Source organism: Schistocerca piceifrons, chromosome 2 (assembly GCF_021461385.2).
Source record: "Schistocerca piceifrons isolate TAMUIC-IGC-003096 chromosome 2, iqSchPice1.1, whole genome shotgun sequence".
Classification (NCBI taxonomy): domain Eukaryota; kingdom Metazoa; phylum Arthropoda; class Insecta; order Orthoptera; family Acrididae; genus Schistocerca; species Schistocerca piceifrons.
The window spans coordinates 577,958,582-577,980,049 of record NC_060139.1 but is presented as its reverse complement, the minus strand read 5'-3'; the positions used below and the strand labels follow the sequence as shown (position 1 = coordinate 577,980,049).

Sequence of the window (21,468 nt, the reverse complement as noted above, 5' to 3'; positions counted from 1 at the left end):
TAAAAGAAAAATGTCTTCTTCATGAATCATCTTTACACTGTAAAGCAAGCGCTGACATAATGGTTTTGCTGATGAAGGATGGAGCTTACCATAAATACTTTCCTGGGAGTGGAACATGAGATATTTGTACATGATCTGAGTTTCTTCTATGTCTTAGTGAATTAATATGTCTTGCAAATGAAAATTTTGTTTTTGTTTTCAATAGCTTCTATTTCAAATTGTTTTTAACTTGTAACTGATTTTTTATAATATTAATTTGCTTCCACTTACAGGTTCCTGGTATGCAGTAGAGTAATAACGTAACTGGTAAGACTATTAAATGCAAGACTGACAAGATTTTGTCAATTGCAACACTCTTAAATAGCAGTAGAACATTTATTCCTAGGTACACGACCATGTTGTACCTTTCAACATTTTTGCACATTTGGGAGATCTTACTCTTCTGAATTAATTTTCGTAATTTCAGGAGAAAATAGCAGCAGGCAAAAAGTGAATGCTATTATTTAAAAATGGAATAAGAAGATATATTAAACTTATGACACAGGGCTGACTAGAACCCAAAGTCCGAAAAGTGTTCCAAGGTATGACACACTCGCCTACATACACATTTTGTGCGGTTTTCTCACGTTAGTATTGGATCAAGGTAATTGCCAAGAAATATAGATGAGGTATCATCACTGCTGTTAAGTGCAGACTAAAAAAAATTATTCACAGTTTTAAATGAATAAATAGCTATTCATTTGCCCCAAATACATATTAGAAATTTCAGGTTCATCAATTTTTTTGCTTTAGAGCTTCTGATTATCTCCCAGCAGTAACAAAGATAGTGTCATCTACATTTTTATAAACAACAAAGTTCCAGCCACCGAACCTTGTAAAATTCATAATAAGACACTTAGAATGTTTGAACTGTTATTATGCATTATTTGCTTTCTGTCACTTGGCTCAGATTTAATCAGAGAGAGTTCTGTGCCTTTATAGACGTAGCAGGAATGTATTTTTAATAAAATTATATTCAAGTATTTAGGTGAGTGGCTAAGCAGTAAAAACAAAAAGAAGGAAAGTTTATAGATAACAGAGAATAAGGTAAACATTGTATTACAGAACACTAGAAACATATACAGAAAGAAGGCTTTATCATGGGACATAAAAATTAAACTTCATAATGTAACAGTGAGGCCTGAAGCTCTGTATGTCGCTGTAACGCTAAAACTAGTGTGAAAAAATAACATAAATAAAATTATAAAAAAAGGAAGAAGACTCCTTAGAGGGTTACTTGTCCCAAGGACAAGAGAAACAGAATACTATAGGCCAAGACTTAACAAAGAATTCTACAAACACCTAGTGAACACAATTCACACAGTGAACAAAAGAATACTGTCATTCTTCAGACTTTTGTCAACAATGTGTGATGACAGACTGACAAAGCAAATCTTTATTAAAATTATGAAGCTGAAAGAATAACCAGCGTGGTATATTTGGACACTAACTGACCTCAAACAAGCAAACATCAGCACAGGAATTAATTTATGAACAAAATTCAGCAAGTGGTGTTCAGGATGAACAAGAAAGGAAACCTCATAACACCAGACATCTCCATAAGCAGAGACCAAAAAACATTAAATGAATGTGGATGAAGAGGAAGAAAATTGAAAAATGAATGCAGCATGAATTGAAATACTTATTTAACATGCTATGTATGATGGTTTTTAAAATAAATAAGTAAATAAAATTATAGGACTGACAGAATCAAAATCTTTACTAAAGCCCACAGTGGTGCATTTACATACAACTTGGACTCATATTAAGATGAAGTGAAAAAGCAGTATGTTCAAGTGCTTTCACAGTTGGTAAGCTTGGTCTGAAACTAAACTGAGACACATTAAAAATGCGATTCGCTGATAGGTAATTACAGATTTGGAGGCTTATGCAATGCTCTACTACTTTCAATAGGATCAGTTTTATGGAAATAGAGAGGTATTATTTGGGCTTTATTTGTTGCCCTTTTGCCTTTGGGAAACATCTCCTAGAAAACATATGAATTATGAATACACACAATATTATAGTAATGATATATTTGTACTTACATCATCTGGTATTTCACTGGGAAACAAACTGTGTATTAAATGCAAAGCAAACATCAGTCGATCTGACTTAAAAAGGCTGCGAGAAACTTGTTGATATGTCAGGAGCAGCAGATTCTTCTTCTGGTGTTCTTGTCTCTGATCTATGTCATTTTCTTCCTATAAATTGGAGTTAATAAGCAGTCAATAATTCAACTGGTTGAAATTAGAAAATAATATTTAAGTTGAAATACCTTAAGCATATCTAATGCCTTCTGAAACAGTCTTTTGAATGAAGCCACTGAGAATTTGTACATACTATTAACTTTTCCAAGACTGTTTATAACAAAGAACAAGTTACTTCCAAATTCAGCATAAGGCTTGTAAACTTCACATTCTTTATTAAGTTCATGCTGTAGTGCACTTGATTCCACCAGAGACTGCCTGACGGCTGCACTGCTGGCTTTTGTTTCATTCAGTGAAGCAAGAAGTTCCTGCAAAATTTAATAACAAAAAGACCTGATGAGCATTCCAAGAAAGTGGACCACATAAAACTGTAAGAGGGAAGAGTAATCATCTTTCATAAAGTAAGCTGAACTGTACAGTGTTTCAACCATAGATTTGTTATGCAATAATGTAGGGAAGAAAAGAAAGGCAGCATCTGGCATATGAGGACTTAATGTATTGTGACAAAGCACAGCGTGTTTAAATTGACTGTGTTAAGAGAGACTACTATGACAGTTAGGCACATTTTACATTTGCAAGGCTCATATATGATAGAAATGTATGGTTGATCCATTAATGTACAATGTATTTTTCCTTGAAGATGATTGTAACATTTGAAACTGGTAGAGGATAAACATAAAATAGTACAACTGATGGCACAAATATGCTTTCCCCAAATTACTGGAAAAGTTCTACAGTTTCATTTAGTTTCAGTTTTATCAATGTAATGTTGTTATCACTTTTGGGTAAAAAGTAAATTCCAACATCCTAATGAATGGGACACTATTACGATCTTAAATCAGATGTCACACACCTCATTCTGCAGAATGTCTCCTTCAGCACACACAAGTCTTTGTAATAACTCTTCTTGCAGCTTCTCCAATTTCATTTTGAAGTCTTCCTCTTGTCTTAAGAGATCACTACGGCGAGTTTCCAAGTGTGGTTTCTCATGTTGCAGAGCCACAGCAAGAAGCTGTATCATAAAGTTTTCCAAGAGGTGAGAAAAACACTACCTAAAACCTGACAGTCTAAAATGCAATACACTAATGTGTGAATAACATTTATTAGTATTTGATGGAAACATAATCAGATGGAAGCTACAGTTGCAGATTAGATAATAATCTTTATCTATTACCACCTCTCTGAAGAATTCAAAATTTCATGCACATTCTCGGATTCAGCTGATACCACAAAACAAGATATGTCTAGGTGAAAAGAGACTGCATTCTGTTGGTCATATAGATTACTGTAATTCCTGTAAGATACAGAATCTTGAAACTTCTTTAAATTAATATTTACTGCAATTCCCGTAATAGACAGAAATCTTGCAATTTTTTAGAATTAATATTTCACAGTCTGCTTACATGTTATCCTATGTCCTTCCCAACTTCTTCTTCATAGGAAAGTGGACATCAACCTGTGAATTTTTAAGAATACTGCTACCACCGAATTACAAAGTCATAATGAAATTGGTAGTAAAATTTATCAGTTTGGCCAAATGTTAATGACTGTGTATAACAAAATGGTACTACTAATTTTATTTATTTGGAGAATGGCCAGCTTGTTGTTGTTGTTGTTGTTGTTGTCGGTGGTGGTGGTGGTGGTGGTGGTGGTGGCATTCAGTTCAAAGACTGGTTTGAAGCTGAAATTGAATCATAGCAACTGAACAGGAGTTGCCACGGCAAATCAAATTGTTCTGCGTGTCAAATGGCTAAGGTCTCATCAAATGTAATACTGTTTAAGAGGGAAACAGATGAGTAAAAGGGGGGTGAGATGCATAAAATCAGCTCATTTTATCAAATGGTATTTTGTGTGAATGCGCTGAGAATTTTACATGTCAGCCTTTCAAAGATCAGTGTCAGTATCTTGATTCAGGGAAAACTGAATCCTCCACAGTCAACTGCTATAAGCTACAGTACTAGGTCACTGGTAAGTACTGAAGATTATAAAAGAAAATAAATGGGCTACAAAGTAGAAAATCACATGCCAATTCATGCAAAGAGCAAGACATCCAGAATCATCTACTCATTACGGAGTACAAAAGCAACTTGCCCACACTCGCCCACCTCTGACCACGAAACACAACAGAATACATTGGAGGAATACTGAGCTGACAAGCTGCACAGCGAATGGATTTCTGTGGACTCCCTGTGAAACTATTGCGGTTGTGTTCGACTTCTGTGACGGACACTTGGGGATGGCTGGCGATTTGCCTTTATACAAACAACCTGTTTCTCAGAATTGTTCATGCCATCATTTACTGCTCTGTGCTGTAGGAGGATCCACACCATACCTAGCACGAAATTCACACAGAACAGTTATTACTGATCTGCACTGCGCAAAATGTAGAACATAAAATGTTTGTAGTGATTCGAGAATTTCCATGTAAATTCTAGAACCACTCAGCCTTCTACCATCTCAAACACATGATATTCTAGATACAAGTGCGGGATGGTAAAATCCTACCTATTGCACATCAGATATTTGTGTGTGCAGGTTTAAAATCAGTCGCTGGAAGATAGTAGACGCAGCGGTCAGGCAGCACCAACAAGTACCTGTTGGGCAATTCACAGAGGTTTTAGTGTGTGTGTAAGGAAGAACCGTGGAGTTTTTATGCTGATCTGAGTTTATTGTGTCATTGTGTATTATTATGTGAAACAAGAACAGTTGAAAAAGTACTCTTGTAGACCCTTGACTCAGCCCTCGTAGAGGCAAGACATATTTTCTGATTCGTTTTAAGAAGGCATGGTAGTTAAGCCAACTTTCTTTTAACTGTAAGTCATTTTGTTTCTAATGTTTGACGGTATAAGGTCCTTACAGAAAGTTACATATGTATGTTGAAAGTGTGAATTATATTGTGCATGAAAGTCAAATACATCATTAACTGACAAAAAGGAAAGTTTGTATGTCTACTCATTTTATAAGTAGAAAGAGGCTTAAAAGTTCCTGTACCTAGCTCTATTAGATGAAGAAGAAGTCAAGAGATTTTCCAGCAGCCAGTTATCCAGTGAAGAAGAGTGGCTGCAAACCCCAAGTAAGTCACCTCGTAAAGAAGTGTAATGTGGTTTGGGGCAGTAAATCAGTATAACCCATACCCACACTCACACAAATCGTTGGAACATTAGATGTTGTCCTGACACCATTTTCATTAGAACTGAAGTGGGTGCACGCTGCTGATACCTAGCGGGAACCATGTAAAACTTGAGAGTTTGCTCTTTCCAGCAGTGTTTTGTTCACGCACATATCTTAAGTAGCATATTAGTTATGATATTTTAAAATCAGATGATTCTTATTGATACACGCTGTACATAAATATGAAGCCATGTGCAACTGACAGATCAATAAACATACTGAGAAATAATGAATAAAGCCATGTACAGTTGACAGAACAACAAACATACTGAGGAATAATGAATGTAACAGAATATCACATTGTCAAATGATGCACATCATCAAGTGTACAATAAGCAACATGATTAGGAATGAAGCAGACCTGTGACACGACTGTGAAAAAGGTGAAACAAACCCATGTGATAGCTGTGTGGTCAGTAAATCAACATGAAATCTGTTTCGAAAAACTGTATCACTTGCTCACAGTGATCTCATGGGACCTGTTGATGTTGCAAGTGTAGGAGGCAATAGATATTTAACGACTATCATGGATAATGCAAGTACATACATATTTATGCATTCCTTAAAAATACAGGTGAAGCATTTGAAGAATCAAGAAATGAAAGATTCAAACAGAAAAACACACCAGAAAACACCTGCAGAGAATCTAAACACACATTAGCCTAGGATTCTGTTTGCACAAATGATCACAGTTCTGTGAATCTGAAGAATTTGGCATAGCAATGACATTCACACTGTAGCAAGACGGTGTAGCCAAACAGCTCAGCAGAATGTTAATCGATATGGAAAAGTCGCAACTGCTAGGAAGTAATTTACTAAAGAGTTCTTGGGATGAGCAGATGTACACTGCGGCACACATAATGAAAACAAGAAAAAGAAAGAATTTATTGAAATCTACAGTAAACAGTAGTGAAGATGAAAGGCAAAGTGAAAGAAAAGATTCTAACACTGAAGATGAATTTTATGGTTTCTCAGATCAGGAGGAAAATTTGGAAGACACTAAAGGTAATCAGGAACTTGTGGAACATGTTGAAACTTCATGAAGTAGATGCAGGCAAACAAATTACATAACAAACAAAAAAATTGGTTTAAGGAAATGTTATCCAAAGACACTTCATTCCAAAGAGAATACTTATGCTGACAAAGCACAAATAAACATCATGTGAGGAAGCAACAGTGACGAACTATAAATGTATCAGGAAGCAATTACTTCTGATAAGGCAGTAATGAATCAAGAAATTAACTCCTTGAAAAATCATGGTGCCTAGAAACTGGATGAGGTGCTTAGAAACTGGTTGGATTCCTACCTGGTGTAATTCCTATGAAGAACAGATGGGTATTAAAAAAAAAGACAGTTGGTGAGAAGCAGATTTTTAAAGCTCGTTTAGTCACAAAGGGATTTAGCCAAGTAAAAGGTGTAGACTATAATGAGACTTATGATACTGTTTCAAATTTCAAGACAATTCAACCACTGATAGCAGCAAGTGTTGAAAAAAACTGACATATCGATCAGTATGATGTGAAGAGTGCTCTCTGTACAGCAAATTAAGGGAAAAGGTATATGTGCATGAGCCAGAAGGCTTCATGAAGAAAGTTTGATTTGCAATTTAAACATGTAAATATATAGACTGAAAAAAAGTGGCAAATGCTGGAGTAGTCATTTAAATAACTCACTAGAAAAACTTGGATTTATCCGAAATGATATAGATCCATGTGTGTACAAGTTAAGTGGAAAGGAAGGGAAAGCTATTCTGTCTGTATATGTGGATGATATGCTTACATTTGCAATGAATGAAGCAATGAGGCAACAAGTAAAGAATCATTTAGGAAGTTGCTTTGAAATCAATCACATGGGTATGGTGTCACACGCTAGGAGTGAAATTTGAGAATAGCCGAGATGGAACAATTAGTCTTTCTCAGAAGGAGTATATTAAACAATGACTTGACAGATTCAGACTTCAAAATGCTAAGGGTGCCATGAGCCCAGTGGAAATAAAATCAAATCTTCTTGAGGAAAAGTGTGATGAGGAAGTTAAAAATCTTCCATATCGTGAGATTATTGGTGGACTACTTTACCTTCCACACAGGACTCAGACATGGCTTTCTCGGTGGCAAAGTTATCAAAAATATTGTTCAAAATTTAATATGAGCGATTGGAATGCAGCAAAGAGGGTAGTAAGACGTACGAAAGAAAGATCACATTAAAAACTCACATATTGTGCCACTGGCCAAATACTTAAGCATTTTCTGATGCTGACTGGGATACTTGTGTAGATGATCACAAATGTATTATGAGATAGGTAATATTACTGGCAAGATCTCCGGTGTACTGGAAGAGTATGAAACAAACTGCAGTTGCATTTAGCACAATGAAAGCAGAATACAGGCCAGTGGCAACCTGCATAAGAGAGGTTGTATGGACGATAGAATTACTGGATAGCCTTAACTTTAAACAACTGATTAGAGAATCAACACTTGCTGGTGTGATAATCAAGAAGCAATCATACACCCCAAGAAGCATATAGACAAATCAAGAACAAAGCATAATGCCATAAAATATCATTTCATCAGGGAGATAGTAATAGCTTTAGCCGCGCGGGATTAGCCGAGCGGTCTAAGGTGCTGCAGTCATGGTCTGTGCGGCTGGTCCCGGCGGAGGTTCAAGTCCTCCCTCAGGCATGGGTGTGAGTGCTTGTCCTTAGGATAATTTAGGTTAAGTAGTGTGTAAGCATAGGGGCTGATGACCTTAGCAGTTAAGTCTCATAAGATTTCACACACATTTGAATAATTGACTTTCGATACATTTCAATGGATAAAAATCAAGCAGGCTTGTTAACAATGCCACTGAATCAGAATATTCATGAACTTCATGGTAAGAACATGCTACATTCAAAATGATATATGTGGTTACTTTTAGATATTATCATGTGGGGGGGGGGGGGGGTATTAAGAGATAGGCAAGTGGACAAGAGCTCCTTTATTTATTCCACTCATTCCATCTCTGTGACATTTTTAGATTGTCTTTGATGTTATTTAAAAAGACAATCAAAGTGTTGTTATAGTGTTGTTCTACTACTGCTTTGATGGTCTATGCAGTTTATCTCTGAATAAATATAATGTGTGTAATTGACAATTTTATTTCACTACAACAAAATGTTTACATGGGATGAAATCAGATCATTTTGCCATTGTCTGTCAAACACAAGGAATACACGAGCCTACAACCTGGCCATGTGCATCCATCTGTTCACCCATAAGCTGCAACTTTTGCAAGAGAATGCACCACCTTCAGCTATTCTCTGGTCATTATCCTTGAGTTATAGGAAACAACTCAGCAGTAATTGATCAGAGCTTTCAGTGTTTTGTGGTTTCTATGCCACACTATATTGCCACTGTCACAAGGATAATGGGATGCTACACACTACTGCATGTTGTTGTTGTTGTTGTTGTTGTTGTTGTTGTAGTCTTCAGTCCTGAGACTGGTTTGATGCAGCTCTCCATGCTACTCTATCCTGTGAAAGCTTCTTCATCTCCCAGTACCTACTGCAGCCTACATCCTTCTGAATCTGCTTAGTGTATTCATCTCTTGATCTACGATTTTTACCCTCCACGCTGCCCTCTACTACTAAATTGGTGATCCCTTGATGCCTCAGAACATGTCCTACCAACCGATCCCTTTTTCTAGTCAAGTTGTGCCACAATCTCCTCTTCTCCCCAATTCTTTTCAATACCTCCTCATTAGTTATGTGATCTACCCATCTACTCTTCAGCATTCTTCTGTAGCACCACATTTCAAAAGCTTCTATTCTCTTCTTGTCTAAACTATTTATCGTCCACGTTTCACTTCCATACATGGCTACACTCCATACAAATACTTTCAGAAACGACTTCCTAACACTTAAATCAATACTCGATGTTAACAAATTTCTCTTCTTCAGAAACGCTTTCCTTGCCATTGCCAGTCTACATTTTATATCCTCTCTACCTCGACCATCATCAGTTATTTTACTCCCTAAATAGCAAAACTCCTTTACTACTTTAAGTGTCTCATTTCCTAATCTAATTCCCTCAGTATCACCCGACTTAATTCAACTACATTCCATTATCCTTGTTTTGCTTTTGTTGATGTTCATCTTATACCCTCCTTTCAAGACACTGTCCATTCCGTTCAACTGCTCTTCCAAGTCCTTTGCTGTTCTGACAAAATTTCAATGTCATAGGTGAACCTCAAAGCTTTTATTTCTTCTCCATGGATTTTAATACCTACTCCGAACTTTTCTTTTGTTTCCTTTACTGCTTGCTCAATATACAGATTGAATAGCATCGGGGAGAGGCTACAACTTTGTCTCACTCCCTTCCCAACTGCTGCTTCCCTTTCATGTCCCTCGACTCTTATAACTGCCATCTGGTTTCTGTACTAATTGTAAATAGCCTTTCGCTCCCTCTATTTTACCCCTGCCACCTTCAGAATTTGAAAGAGAGTATTCCAGTCAACATTGTCAAAAGCTTCCTCTAAGTCTACAAATGCTAGAAACGTGGGTTTGCCTTTCCTTAATCTTTCTTCTAAGATAAGCCGTAAGGTCAGTATTGCCTCATGTGTTCCAACATTTCTACGGGATCCAAACTGATCTTCTGCAAGGTCAGCTTCTACCAGTTTTTCCATTCGTCTGTAAAGAATTCACGTTAGTATTTTGCAGCTGTGATTTATTAAATGGATAGTTCGGTAATTTTCACATCTGTCAACACCTGCTTTCTTTGGGATTGGAATTATTGTATTCTTCTTGAAGTCTGAGGGAATTTCGCCTGTCTCATACATCTTGCTAACCAGACGGTAGACACAATTCGGTTGTGCCTGAGTATATGTACATTCTGTTCCATGCAACCCTCCCACACAAGACAGGGCTGAATTACACTACTTACAATGGTAAGAAACAGTGCATAGATATTATATCAATCTTGACACCTGAAATTCGCAGGACAGCAGTAATAAACTAAGTAATACTGGCAATTTGGTTTTATGTAGATGAAATCAATAATATTCTTAGGTATATAAATTTGCTTATTGTGAGCCATTAACTCATTAGACAAACATTTATGAAAACTGCAACACTGAAAAGAATGTCAAAAATGAACACACACAATATTGGTCTAAAGCTGCATGTATTGTGCCAGTTATAAGTAATTAAGTCTGCAGAAGGATGGCACACATATAATCAGCAGCGTCCTCTCTTACATGGTAAGTTTAGTCAGTAAACAGCCATCAAACGAAAGAGAAATGTGAAAGCATGTGCCCTACTGATATCCAAGGGTATGTCAGCATACTGGAGTTAAATGGGGCAAAAATAGGTCTGAGGGATGTGGCTTTGTCATATCATGACATTTAAGCACATTCAGAACAGCCTGCTATGACACATATGTGGAACTTGTGGGTATAATGAAGTTGTATATAGTAATGGAAGAGTACAGGGAATGCAAGGTAACCACAGAATGGGACAACAGCCATCTAGTCCATATGACCATAGTAATTGTACAGATTCATCCATGAATTTGGTTTGAAAGTGGAGTACTGTAAGGGGGTAGATCTCTTTTGTGTTGATAATGCAACGGCATCTATTGAGAGACACAAGCTATTGTGTTGGCTTTCATTGTCTATAAATTATCAGTGGTCAGGTATATGAACACCATCACCATGCTGAGATACAAAATATAGCAGTTTTGGATGAATCACACTTAATGTGTCACACACTAATGGCTGCTTTTGTATTACTTGTTACCACAGTGATCTCAATCTGGCATCCTGCACTGTTTATCACCATACGGAATAAACACACAATGTTTGCTGGGTAGGGGCACCAATGGATTCAGCATATGATCTGGATTCCAGTTTACTGAGATAGAACTTAACAGTAACTGCTACAGCACCGAAATTTTAAAGCATGAATTACTGAATCTCTGTAAGACAATATGATACGCCTTATTTCAGTAGGACAATTCTCAGCCACATGCACTGAGTAATGTGCAATCCATCTTTGAAGATGACAGGTAAAATCACCGGCCTGTGCGTTCACCTCACATTACCCATTAAATATGTCTGTAAGATGGCTCTCCAGCAACTACTTTTGATGCAAGCATACAAACAACTTGGAGGGGATTTCACAGGAATATATCTCAGTACTCTTTGATTCTATTCAATTACATTTAAAGCCTGATTGCTGCACAAGGGAAATACACACCACAATGAAATCTTTAAGTTATAGATCATGTGAAGGCTCAGAATAATATTAGCAGAAGTATTTTTTTTTCTTTTTTTTCAGATTTTGAATTACATATCCCACCTACAGCAGAACACAATCTTCTTCATGTGTAAATGCAGTGCACTTCTTACTCCTTATAGTTATATGAGCCTATGGCCTAGATTAATAATGATTAGCCATGATTAGTAATTTGCAGGCCCATGTTGAAATGTCAGTTGATCTCCTGGGTTATTTTCTAAATATCATGCGGTAATAATGATAGTTGTCTGTGATGATTTCATATACAAGAAATCTACTTTATATCGTTAACAGCATCCTGACAAAATGGAAGAAGATAAACACTAAAGGATCAGGGCACCCACTTGCTTTCAGGGTGGAAGAGATGTTAGAATCAGTATTGATCAATAGCACAGATGTGCAGAAAAAAATGAGTCCATTAAAGAAAGTGTATCCACACAATACGTTGCCGACAACTGAAGAAGTGTGAGGATGAGCTCTTCACTGGCAAAAGATTCAATATTATTGTCCCAATTGGATCTCCAAGAGAAGGCTGCTAAGGGGAGGTGACTATGAGAAAAAGGATGAAAAAGCAGTGAAAGGAAAACATTAAGCATTCAGAGGTCTGAATATAACATGAAGGCCAGAAAATCATAAAGGGAAATGCAAAGGCTGAAACTAGGTGGATCAGGAGTCAGTGAAGTGAAATGGAAAGAAGAGTTACGGGAGAATATGGATTAAACTGTAGGTTTGGGAGAGAAGAAAGATTCAGTTAGCTCTGCAATAAATTTCAGCTAGTAATAGAGAATACACCATTCATAAGTTGCAAGAAGAGAACATACACTTTGAAAAAGCCAGGAAATGCAATAAAATACCCAATGGACTCCATCATGGTGAGATATAGGATACATAATTAGATACTGGATCATAAGGCATACGCAGGAGGATTTGTAATCTCAGATAATAATTTAGTAAAGATGAAGATTAGGCTGAAGTTTGAGAGGATTATTAGGCAGAATAAATGTGTAAGAAAACGGGATATCGATGTACTGAGGAATAATGTTTGTTCAAAGTTATGTGATTTGCTTTAAGACGAGTCAAGGCACTAGAGAAGCAATTACAAAGTTATGCTTGATAATGGAAGCTAGAATTAAGAAAGATCAAAATGCTTTTGTAAGATTTGCATTCTAAAATAAGCATTCAACAAGGTAAAGTGGTTCAACATGTTGGAAATCCTCACAAACTAGATATATAGTACAGGGATAGATGAATACATATATCATGCAAAAGAGTCAAAAGGGAAAAGGGTGACCAAGGGAGAGAGCCCAGATTAAAAACATGCATAAGACAGAGATGAAATCTGTCTTCTCTACCGATTCAACTCTATATGAAGAAGCAATGAAGGAAATAAAAGAAAGTATCAGAAGTGAGGTTAAAATACAGTGTAAAGGATATTAACAATCATATGTACTGATGACATTGCTGTCCCCTCAGAAAGCGAGAAAAATTTACAGGACTTCATGAACAAAATGAACAGTCTACTGTGAATATAACACGCTCTAAAATTAAACAAAGAAGGACGAAAACATTGAGAAGCAGCAGAAATTAAATTAATGACAATTTTAACATCAACATAACGGACCAGACAACAGACAATGCAAAGGAACTCTGCTACCTCAGAAAAAGCATACACCTTAATTAAAAAATGAAGTTCTAAGAATGTATTACTGGAGCACATAATTGTATGGAAGTGATTACCGTGGGAAAACTGTAATGGTAGAGAACAAAGCATTCATAAGTGGTGTTACCACAAAATAAAGAAATAGTAAGTTCAACAGAGGATCAGAGAAGAAGAGAATGTGTGGAAAACACTAACAAGAATTAGAAACAGGATGACAGAAAGAGTTTTGAGATGTCAGGGAATAGCTTCCACAGGACAAAAGTTGTTGGGGGAAACAGATATTACAATATATGCAACAAGGAACTGGGAGCATTGGGTGCAAGCTCTGTTCTGAGTTGAAGAGAGTCACACAGAAGAGGAAATCACAGATGGGTGAATCAATCTAGAAAACTGATGGAAAATAGGCTACAGATATGGCTGTAGACAGAGACATGTACCAAAATCACAATTAATAACCAAGAAAGAGTAGCATATGTCAACCCAAGAAGAAATATATATTTGTCCACATCTCTCCATGATGATGTATGCAGAAATAATTCATGGAGATTGTAAACAGAAGACACTAGTGAACCTATTAGTACCATAACTTTTTGTAGATGATGGTAGCCTCTCAGACAATGAGCCAGGAAAAATTGATGATACTGTAAAAATGAAAACAATATAAGATGAGCTATGGACAAAGGGGGGATCAATGCTGGAAGAAAAAAGAACTGAAGTGAAAGCAAGCTGTGTGCATGGGTAAAGGAAATGTTAATGAGAAATAAAATGCAAAAGTCACAAAAATACAGAATAAAATTGAGAAGAAAAGTGGAAGAGCATTCCTGAAAATGACACATTGACCCTCAAAGTAGATATATTTCTTTGGATAAAGAAAATATATTTAAAATATTGACATTTTAACATGTTAACTGCCATAACCAAAACGAGAAACTAGTTGCAGAAGCCATGCTACCTAATTCATGTGGGCTGACTTAATACCCTAATAGTCATTTGTAGTCTGTCTACATCATCAAATCTTAAAAAATCAATTTTTGAAAGGAAAACGAGACCTGTAAGTTATTTCATAGTTGGCATGTGGAGTAAAAACATGCAGGAGCAGTATGCATCTTGAGCATTTTCTAATGCCACCTTCAAACACACCATTACATAATCTTCTCAGTCATATCTTAGCTATGTGAACCATGCAAACCTCTTAAAAAGTTACTGGTCTATTTGTCATACTTCTGCCAAACTACATATCCAGTTAGGTCTCATACTAATACCCTCAAAAGATTCACAAACATTAGGAAAGGATATTACAATTCTGACATAACATAGTTTCACAACTCAAAAAAGTATTTTGTGTTCAGTTCAACCTGCCCCTTATTATTGCTGTCAACATCACTGTTAGATTCAAAAGAATAAATATCGCTCTGCTTGTTAGATTCAAAAGAACAAATAACATTACTACCAAACAAGGAGCATCCAGGATGGAATAACAATATGGCAAGGATAGATCGTTATTTGCCACATAGAGAAAACAATGAGTTGTGACAGGCACAACAAAAAAGTAAGCTAGATATATTCAGCTATCAGACTAAGTCCTTCAACTCCTCCTCTATGAACAGTACAGCCAGTTATTACTATTGCTTTCAAGCCAATAATGTATTTGAGCAATGATTCTTACCTGACCTGAAAGTCCAGTTTTTGTCGTTTTAAAGTCAATAACAGTGATCAATGCCTCTGCATCGGGTGGCAAGTCTGGGTCTGGATTGCGGGTTGTCAAGAACAACTGGAATCTATCATCAAAATCCACAAGCTTAGATCCTAGCTGGACTGCTTTCCTGTCACCACCTGACAAGACAAAAGTAATGTTAAAATATATGAAATAATCGTAATTTCTGAAAATGAAATGCAAAACACAACATCTATCAAACAGACCAAGTTCTCAGATTGTGTTAAAGGCACAAACAGGGGAAGGTAGATGGTCTGAAAGTAAGGAACAACACAGATTACATTATTTATGTTTTGGTCATCACTCAAGGTCCAGGCTGATCAACACAAAAAAAAAGAAGGACAATGTCATTTTTGTTTGTAGTGCCTGACTGCAAGACTATTAACACAAACTGAATTTCCAGTCACTTACTGCTATGTTTAATTAACAGTTATTTTATTTTTATTTATTTATCAGGTCCCAAGGACAATGGGAGTCTAAGCTACTTGTTTATGGAATGAGTGGTACACAGTTTACATAATGCTGATGGAGAATTTATAAACAAAATTATTAAAGAAATAATATAATATGAAAAATATTGTGACACAGTATATGAATGGATAACACATTACACAGACATGTGCTGACCTACTGTGAAGAGCTCATGTCCAGAACACTGATAACCAAGCTCCTTTCTCATGTCCAGATCATAAGTAGCTTAAAAATCTTTCAACTTATATTTGAATACTTCGGGTTTATCATTCAATTTTTTGCACTTCTGCTGGCAGCCTATTAATGATGTTACAAGTAATAACTGCCTAAAGACATCTGTTACTACATGTAACAGATATAATCAGAGGTGAAATGTGAGAGTCTTGATTTCAGCAATGACACCAACTCCATCATCTCTTTTGTATCACTGGATGTGAAAACCACCCACGACTTCACATATTATTTACCCTATATTTGCATTTTTGTAAGTCCTCCTCATCTGACGGCATTAACATACCATCTACAAACAATTTCTATTGAGTAATTTACTAGTTCTGAGTTTCTATAAAATCTATATAGTGTAAGTAGAATGTTATTTGTCTAAATATTATTTATATATCCTGTAACTGCCAATGTGCTGAGAATAGTCTTTCACATCATTTTAATCTATTAGTTACTTTTACTAGTACTAATTGATGTTACAATGTCAACATTGGGAAAGATGTATCTGCATAATTTGTGCCAGTAACTGGAAAATAATTTTGTAAAAACAATTCCACATCAAGTAGATTTGGGGTCTCCCGTCGGCCAGCTCAGATTTTATCCAAATTTTCTGTGCTGCATTGATAAGCTATTAAGGGAAGCTACACAGATTTCTAGCTCACAGATCTTCATACTTTGTGATGAGGTATCCCACAAGTGAAGGGCAACCAAATGTTGTAGTGACTTTTCAAAAAAAATTTCAGTGAACTGTTGTGGTAAAGCAGCAAAACATGACAAAGAGGTTGAACAACTTACACATCTTGCGCATTTTACATCACTTGATTCATTATGTTTCCTCCAGCTATATTAAGAAGCTTCAAACTTTGTTGTGGTAAAATTTACCCAAAGTTTACATAGCTTGATCTTTTCACAGGATTAGTTTATGAAGCTCTCTTTATGTGACCCTGTGTCTATTGAGATGGTTTATAACACAGGCCAGTTTGAACACTTCCAGGTTTTTGAGACTTACGGGATTTCTGAAGATGGCCAGAAATATTTATCATAAAAAATAAGTTAGTCCACAAGTGTCAAAATCACCACTTGAAAGAGCATTATTTCCTATACAAAATATCACATTTCCATGATTGCACTTTTCCCTGAAGGTCTACAACCATACAGAAAAGTTTTGCATGGAAATGACTATTTTGAAAAATCATATTCTAAGCTTACACTATTAGTATATAAACAGTAGTAAATGCATGCACAAATTCAGTATGCCTTAAATGAAAACAACTTCAGTATGCCTTAGTTTCACAATCTCTTGTGGATGCAGCAGGTGAAAATGACCTGCTAAGCTGTACTTTTGGTAATTTCGGTGATTCAAGTTACCATCTGTTAATATTTAATTTCAGAAAAACACTGCAAAATGTTGGAGAGCTTTCTCCTAAATGAAAGGAACTGTTAAAGTTTTTTACCTATGGTAAGATGATGAATCTACAATTGCTCTGCACCGTCACACCACTTTGATGAGAAAATTTGAATTTCTCAAAGATTATACTGTAGTCCAGGGTCGGCCACGAATTTGGCTCACTACCCATACTCTGGTATGAGTGCCAAAGTGCTCAGCCTATCTTTACACTTCTCCTACTGCCATGGTACATTGTCTGAATGTGAGGAGGAAGGAGAAGAGGGGCAAACTGTGGACATGCTTCACTTAAATAGCAATGTAGTCACACTGCATGCAACTTGGTTTTATACTTCACATTTCCAAACAACATAGATCACAACCAACACAAATTTTCAGTGTTATTTATCTTTGGTACATGGTAGAAACTGTGTCAGCACACAGGCAGACACAGAAGATATCACAGATTTTAGCACTCAGGTTGCAAATAATTGTGACTTATTTAGTTTTGTAATTGAAAAAAGGTTTTTCGCACATGTATGTTGCTTAAAATATTGTAGCACTTTTGCAAACTTATTATGGAGATGTGGAAACCCTTCCTGGGGAAAACAATGTAGACATCCTGGACAGTTTTAACACACAAGGATTTGTCTTGAAAATGGAAATTACATTACAGATCAATCAACTATATCTACATATGCACAGAGGCACTTTTGACTGAAACAGCAAATTGTCTTGAATACAGCTCAAAAACAAATTGAAGATTGGCAGTTTCCTCAATACATTCAGAAAGCTATCCTTGTAATTCTTTCAAGGCCACAATAAATTCTTCAGCCTTCACAGTTTCTTTACTGTCACTGAGCTTAGGGAACTGGAATGTGTCAGGATTTGTCACTACTACAATGTGAGTGCAGGCTTTCTTGGCGAATTTCATATATGAAGTCTTCATGGGTAGTCAGCCAGGTAGCGTTGTCATCTCGTAGCAATGTTTTGATGCAATGTGTCTTGATTATCTTCGCCTGAAGATGAAGGAGACGCATTCCATCAAAATGTTGCTATAAGACGACGATGCTACTCAGCTGACAACCCATGAAGACTTCATACAGAAATATGTTGTTTCTCACCTTGCAATGTCATACTGTGGGCAGAATGCAGTGAAATCCACTTAAAATGCAAGGTTCACAATCCATTCCAGATATTCTAACTTTCACTCCTGCTCTTCTTTTTCCTTGACAAAGTCAACAATAGTGGGTTTTAAATTGAAACATCATTAAAGGCATGCTTGTTGACGCAACCCAAAGTACTTTATAGTAATATATAACTTCTCCATACATTTTTCTCAATTCCATCGAAAACTGTTGAAACTGACAGTGGAATAAGGCATGTAATTTTAGAAAATTTACTATTCATACCACCAATTTCTTCATGTGCCCAATAGCTGCAAATTTAGCACAAAGTGCTTCTTGATGTACATAACAATAAATAATCATTTTAGTTTTTTGCTCCCTTGTCAACTAAATCTTTAAATTCAATAATGTAGAAAAAGACAGATTGCTAATTACTGCAAAAATGACAGTATGTTGCAGACAGGCACAATAAAAAGACACTTACACATACACTTTTGGCCACAGCCTTCATCAGAAAAAGAAAGAGAAACGCACACCATTCATTCACACACACATGATCGCCAACTCTGGCAGTGTGGACCAGAATGGAAGCAGTAACCTGAAGGGAGCAGGGAAGGGGAAAGGACAGTGTGCATGCATGGGGAGAGAGAGGCGGGTGGTTGTGGGGCATGGAGGTAGGGAAAACGGAGCAAAAGAGGAAAGGAGGAGGCAAAATATGGGATGGAACATTGGCAGAGGATGGCACACAAAGCAGGTGGGAGAGAAGAAAAGGGAGAACGTAATAGGACAAAGAGTGTGGAAACTGTTGGGTGGAGGGTGTTTGGACAGTGTGTTAGCATATGTTGAGGCTGGGATAATTACAGGAGGAGAATGTGTTGAATGAGTAATTCCCATTTGTGCAGTTCAGAAGAGATGGTGGCGGAGGGGAGGATACAGATGGATCGGTCAGCAAAGGAGCCACTGAAATCAAGAAAGTTATGTTCAGCTGCATGTTATGCCTCAGGGTGGCCTACTTTGCTCTCGGGCACAGTTCGGCGGTGGCCGTTCATCCTGGTGGGGAACTGGTAGGTAGTCATACCAATATAAAAACCTGTGTGATGACTGCAGCAGAGATAGCATATGACATAGCTGCATTCACAAGTTGCCCAGCCTCTGGTGAGATAGGATAAGCCTGTGATAGGACTGTACTAGGAAGTGCTAGGTGGATGGATTGGACAGATCTTGCATCCAGGTCTTCCACATAGATATGGAGAGTGGCATAGGGATGGATTAGGATGTTGTAGAGGGTGGGTGGGCAATGGAACTCCACTTTATGAAGGATGGGAGGGATCTCGGGTAGGATGTCCTTCATTTCAGGGCATGAAGATAGGTAATCAAAAGCCTGGCGGAGGATACGGTTCTCTTGTTTCAGTCTGGGGTGGAAATTGGTGACAAAGGGGTACTGCTTTGTGGCTAGTTCTTGAGGTGGTGGGAGGATTTGGGATGTGAGGGGAAATGGAATGGGAGAACTGTTTGCAGGCTAGGTCTGGGGCATAGTGCCTGTTTGTGAAGGATCAAAGTTGAATGGTGGTATGAACTGGGAGACCCGGGATTCAATATTAGCATTAGGTTGGCTGTAGTTGGAATGACTGACAGGAAAGAAGTGTTTACATTGCAGGAATCAGGAGAAAGAGAGTAGGTCTTTGACAAATCCAGCGTGGTTAAAATTTTGGTGTACGGCTAAGGGTGAGTCCTTTAGGCAGGACTAGTACATCCCTATCCCACTCACAATCCCAATTCCTTGCCGCAAGAATCATATCCCTGTGGAAGACCCAGGTGCAAGACCTGCCCCATCCACCCAACAGTTCCTATTACAGTTCTGTCACAGGCATATCCTATCCCATCAGAGGCCGGGCCACCTGTGAAAACAGCCATGTCATATATCAGCTCTGCTACAATCATTCCACAGCTTTTTATACAGGGTGTTACAAAAAGGTACGGCCAAACTTTCAGGAAACATTCCTCACACACAAATAAAGAAAAGATGTTATGTGGACATGTGTCCGGAAATGCTTAATTTCAATGTTAGAGCTCATTTTAGTTTCGTCCACCTATGCTCAATGGAGCATGTTATCATGATTTCATATGGGATACTCTACCTGTGCCGCTAGAACATGTGCCTTTACAAGTACGACACAACATGTGGTTCATGCACGATGGAGCTCCTGCACATTTCAGTCAAAGTGTTCGTACGCTTCTCAACAACAGATTCGGTGACCGATGGATTGGTAGAGGCAGACCAATTCCATGGCCCCCACGCTCTCCTGACCTCAACCCTCTTGACTTTCATTTATGGAGGCATTTGAAAGCTTTTGTCTACGCAACCACGGTACCAAATGTAGAGACTCTTTGTGCTTGTATTGTGGACGGCTGTGATACAATACGCCATTCTCCAGGGCTGCATCAGCGCATCAGGGATTCCATGCGACGGAGGGTGGATGCATGTATCCTCGCTAACGGAGGACATTTTGAACATTTCCTGTAACAAAGTGTTTGAAGTCACAGTGTTACGTTCTGTTGCTGTGTGTTTCCATTCCATGATTAATGTGATTTGAAGGGAAGTAATAAAATGAGCTCTAACATGGAAAGTAAGCATTTCTGGACACATGTCCGCATTAAATATTTTCTTTCTTTGTGTGTGAGGAATGTTTCCTGAAAGGTTGGCCGTACCTTTTTGTAACACCCTGTATAGGTATGACTACCAACCAGCTGTCCACCAGAATGAACAGTCACCGTCCAACTGTGGCCAAGAGCAAAGTATACCTCCCTGTAGCATAACATAACACACTTGATTTCAAAGGCTGCTTCACTACCTGACCAATCTGGATCCCCCCCACCACCGCCAGCTTTTCTGAACTGCGCAGATGGGAGCTATCCCAACAACACACTCTTCTCCATTAATTTTTTATCCCGGCCTCAAACCTACGGTATCATACTATCCCCACACCCTCCACCCAATGGCTTTCACCCCTCTGTCCTACCACCTTCTCTCCATTCTTTTCTCTCACTCTCCTTGTGTGCTGCCCTCTGTCAATGCACCCTCCCATCTTTGCCCATTCCTCTCCTTTTTTTGTTCCATTCTCCCCACCTCCCTGCTCCACAAACTCCCGGTGCTGCACCTGTTGGCAGTCTAGTATCTGCACACTCCACCAGACACTG

The 21,468-nt window shown here is 37.6% G+C and overlaps 1 protein-coding gene across 1 annotated transcript in view; it reads right to left on the bottom strand.

The window, feature by feature from the left end:
- LOC124777773 (cytoplasmic dynein 2 heavy chain 1) overlaps positions 1-21,468 on the bottom strand; it is an 829,086-nt gene that overhangs the window by 126,823 nt on the left and 680,795 nt on the right. Inside the window, exons 57-60 of the mRNA XM_047253283.1 lie at positions 15,019-15,185; positions 3,103-3,261; positions 2,318-2,557; positions 2,088-2,243 (exon numbers count right to left, since the gene is read on the bottom strand). Of these exons, the coding sequence (XP_047109239.1) occupies positions 2,088-2,243; positions 2,318-2,557; positions 3,103-3,261; positions 15,019-15,185 (722 nt within the window). The remainder of the gene's footprint in view (positions 1-2,087; positions 2,244-2,317; positions 2,558-3,102; positions 3,262-15,018; positions 15,186-21,468) is intronic.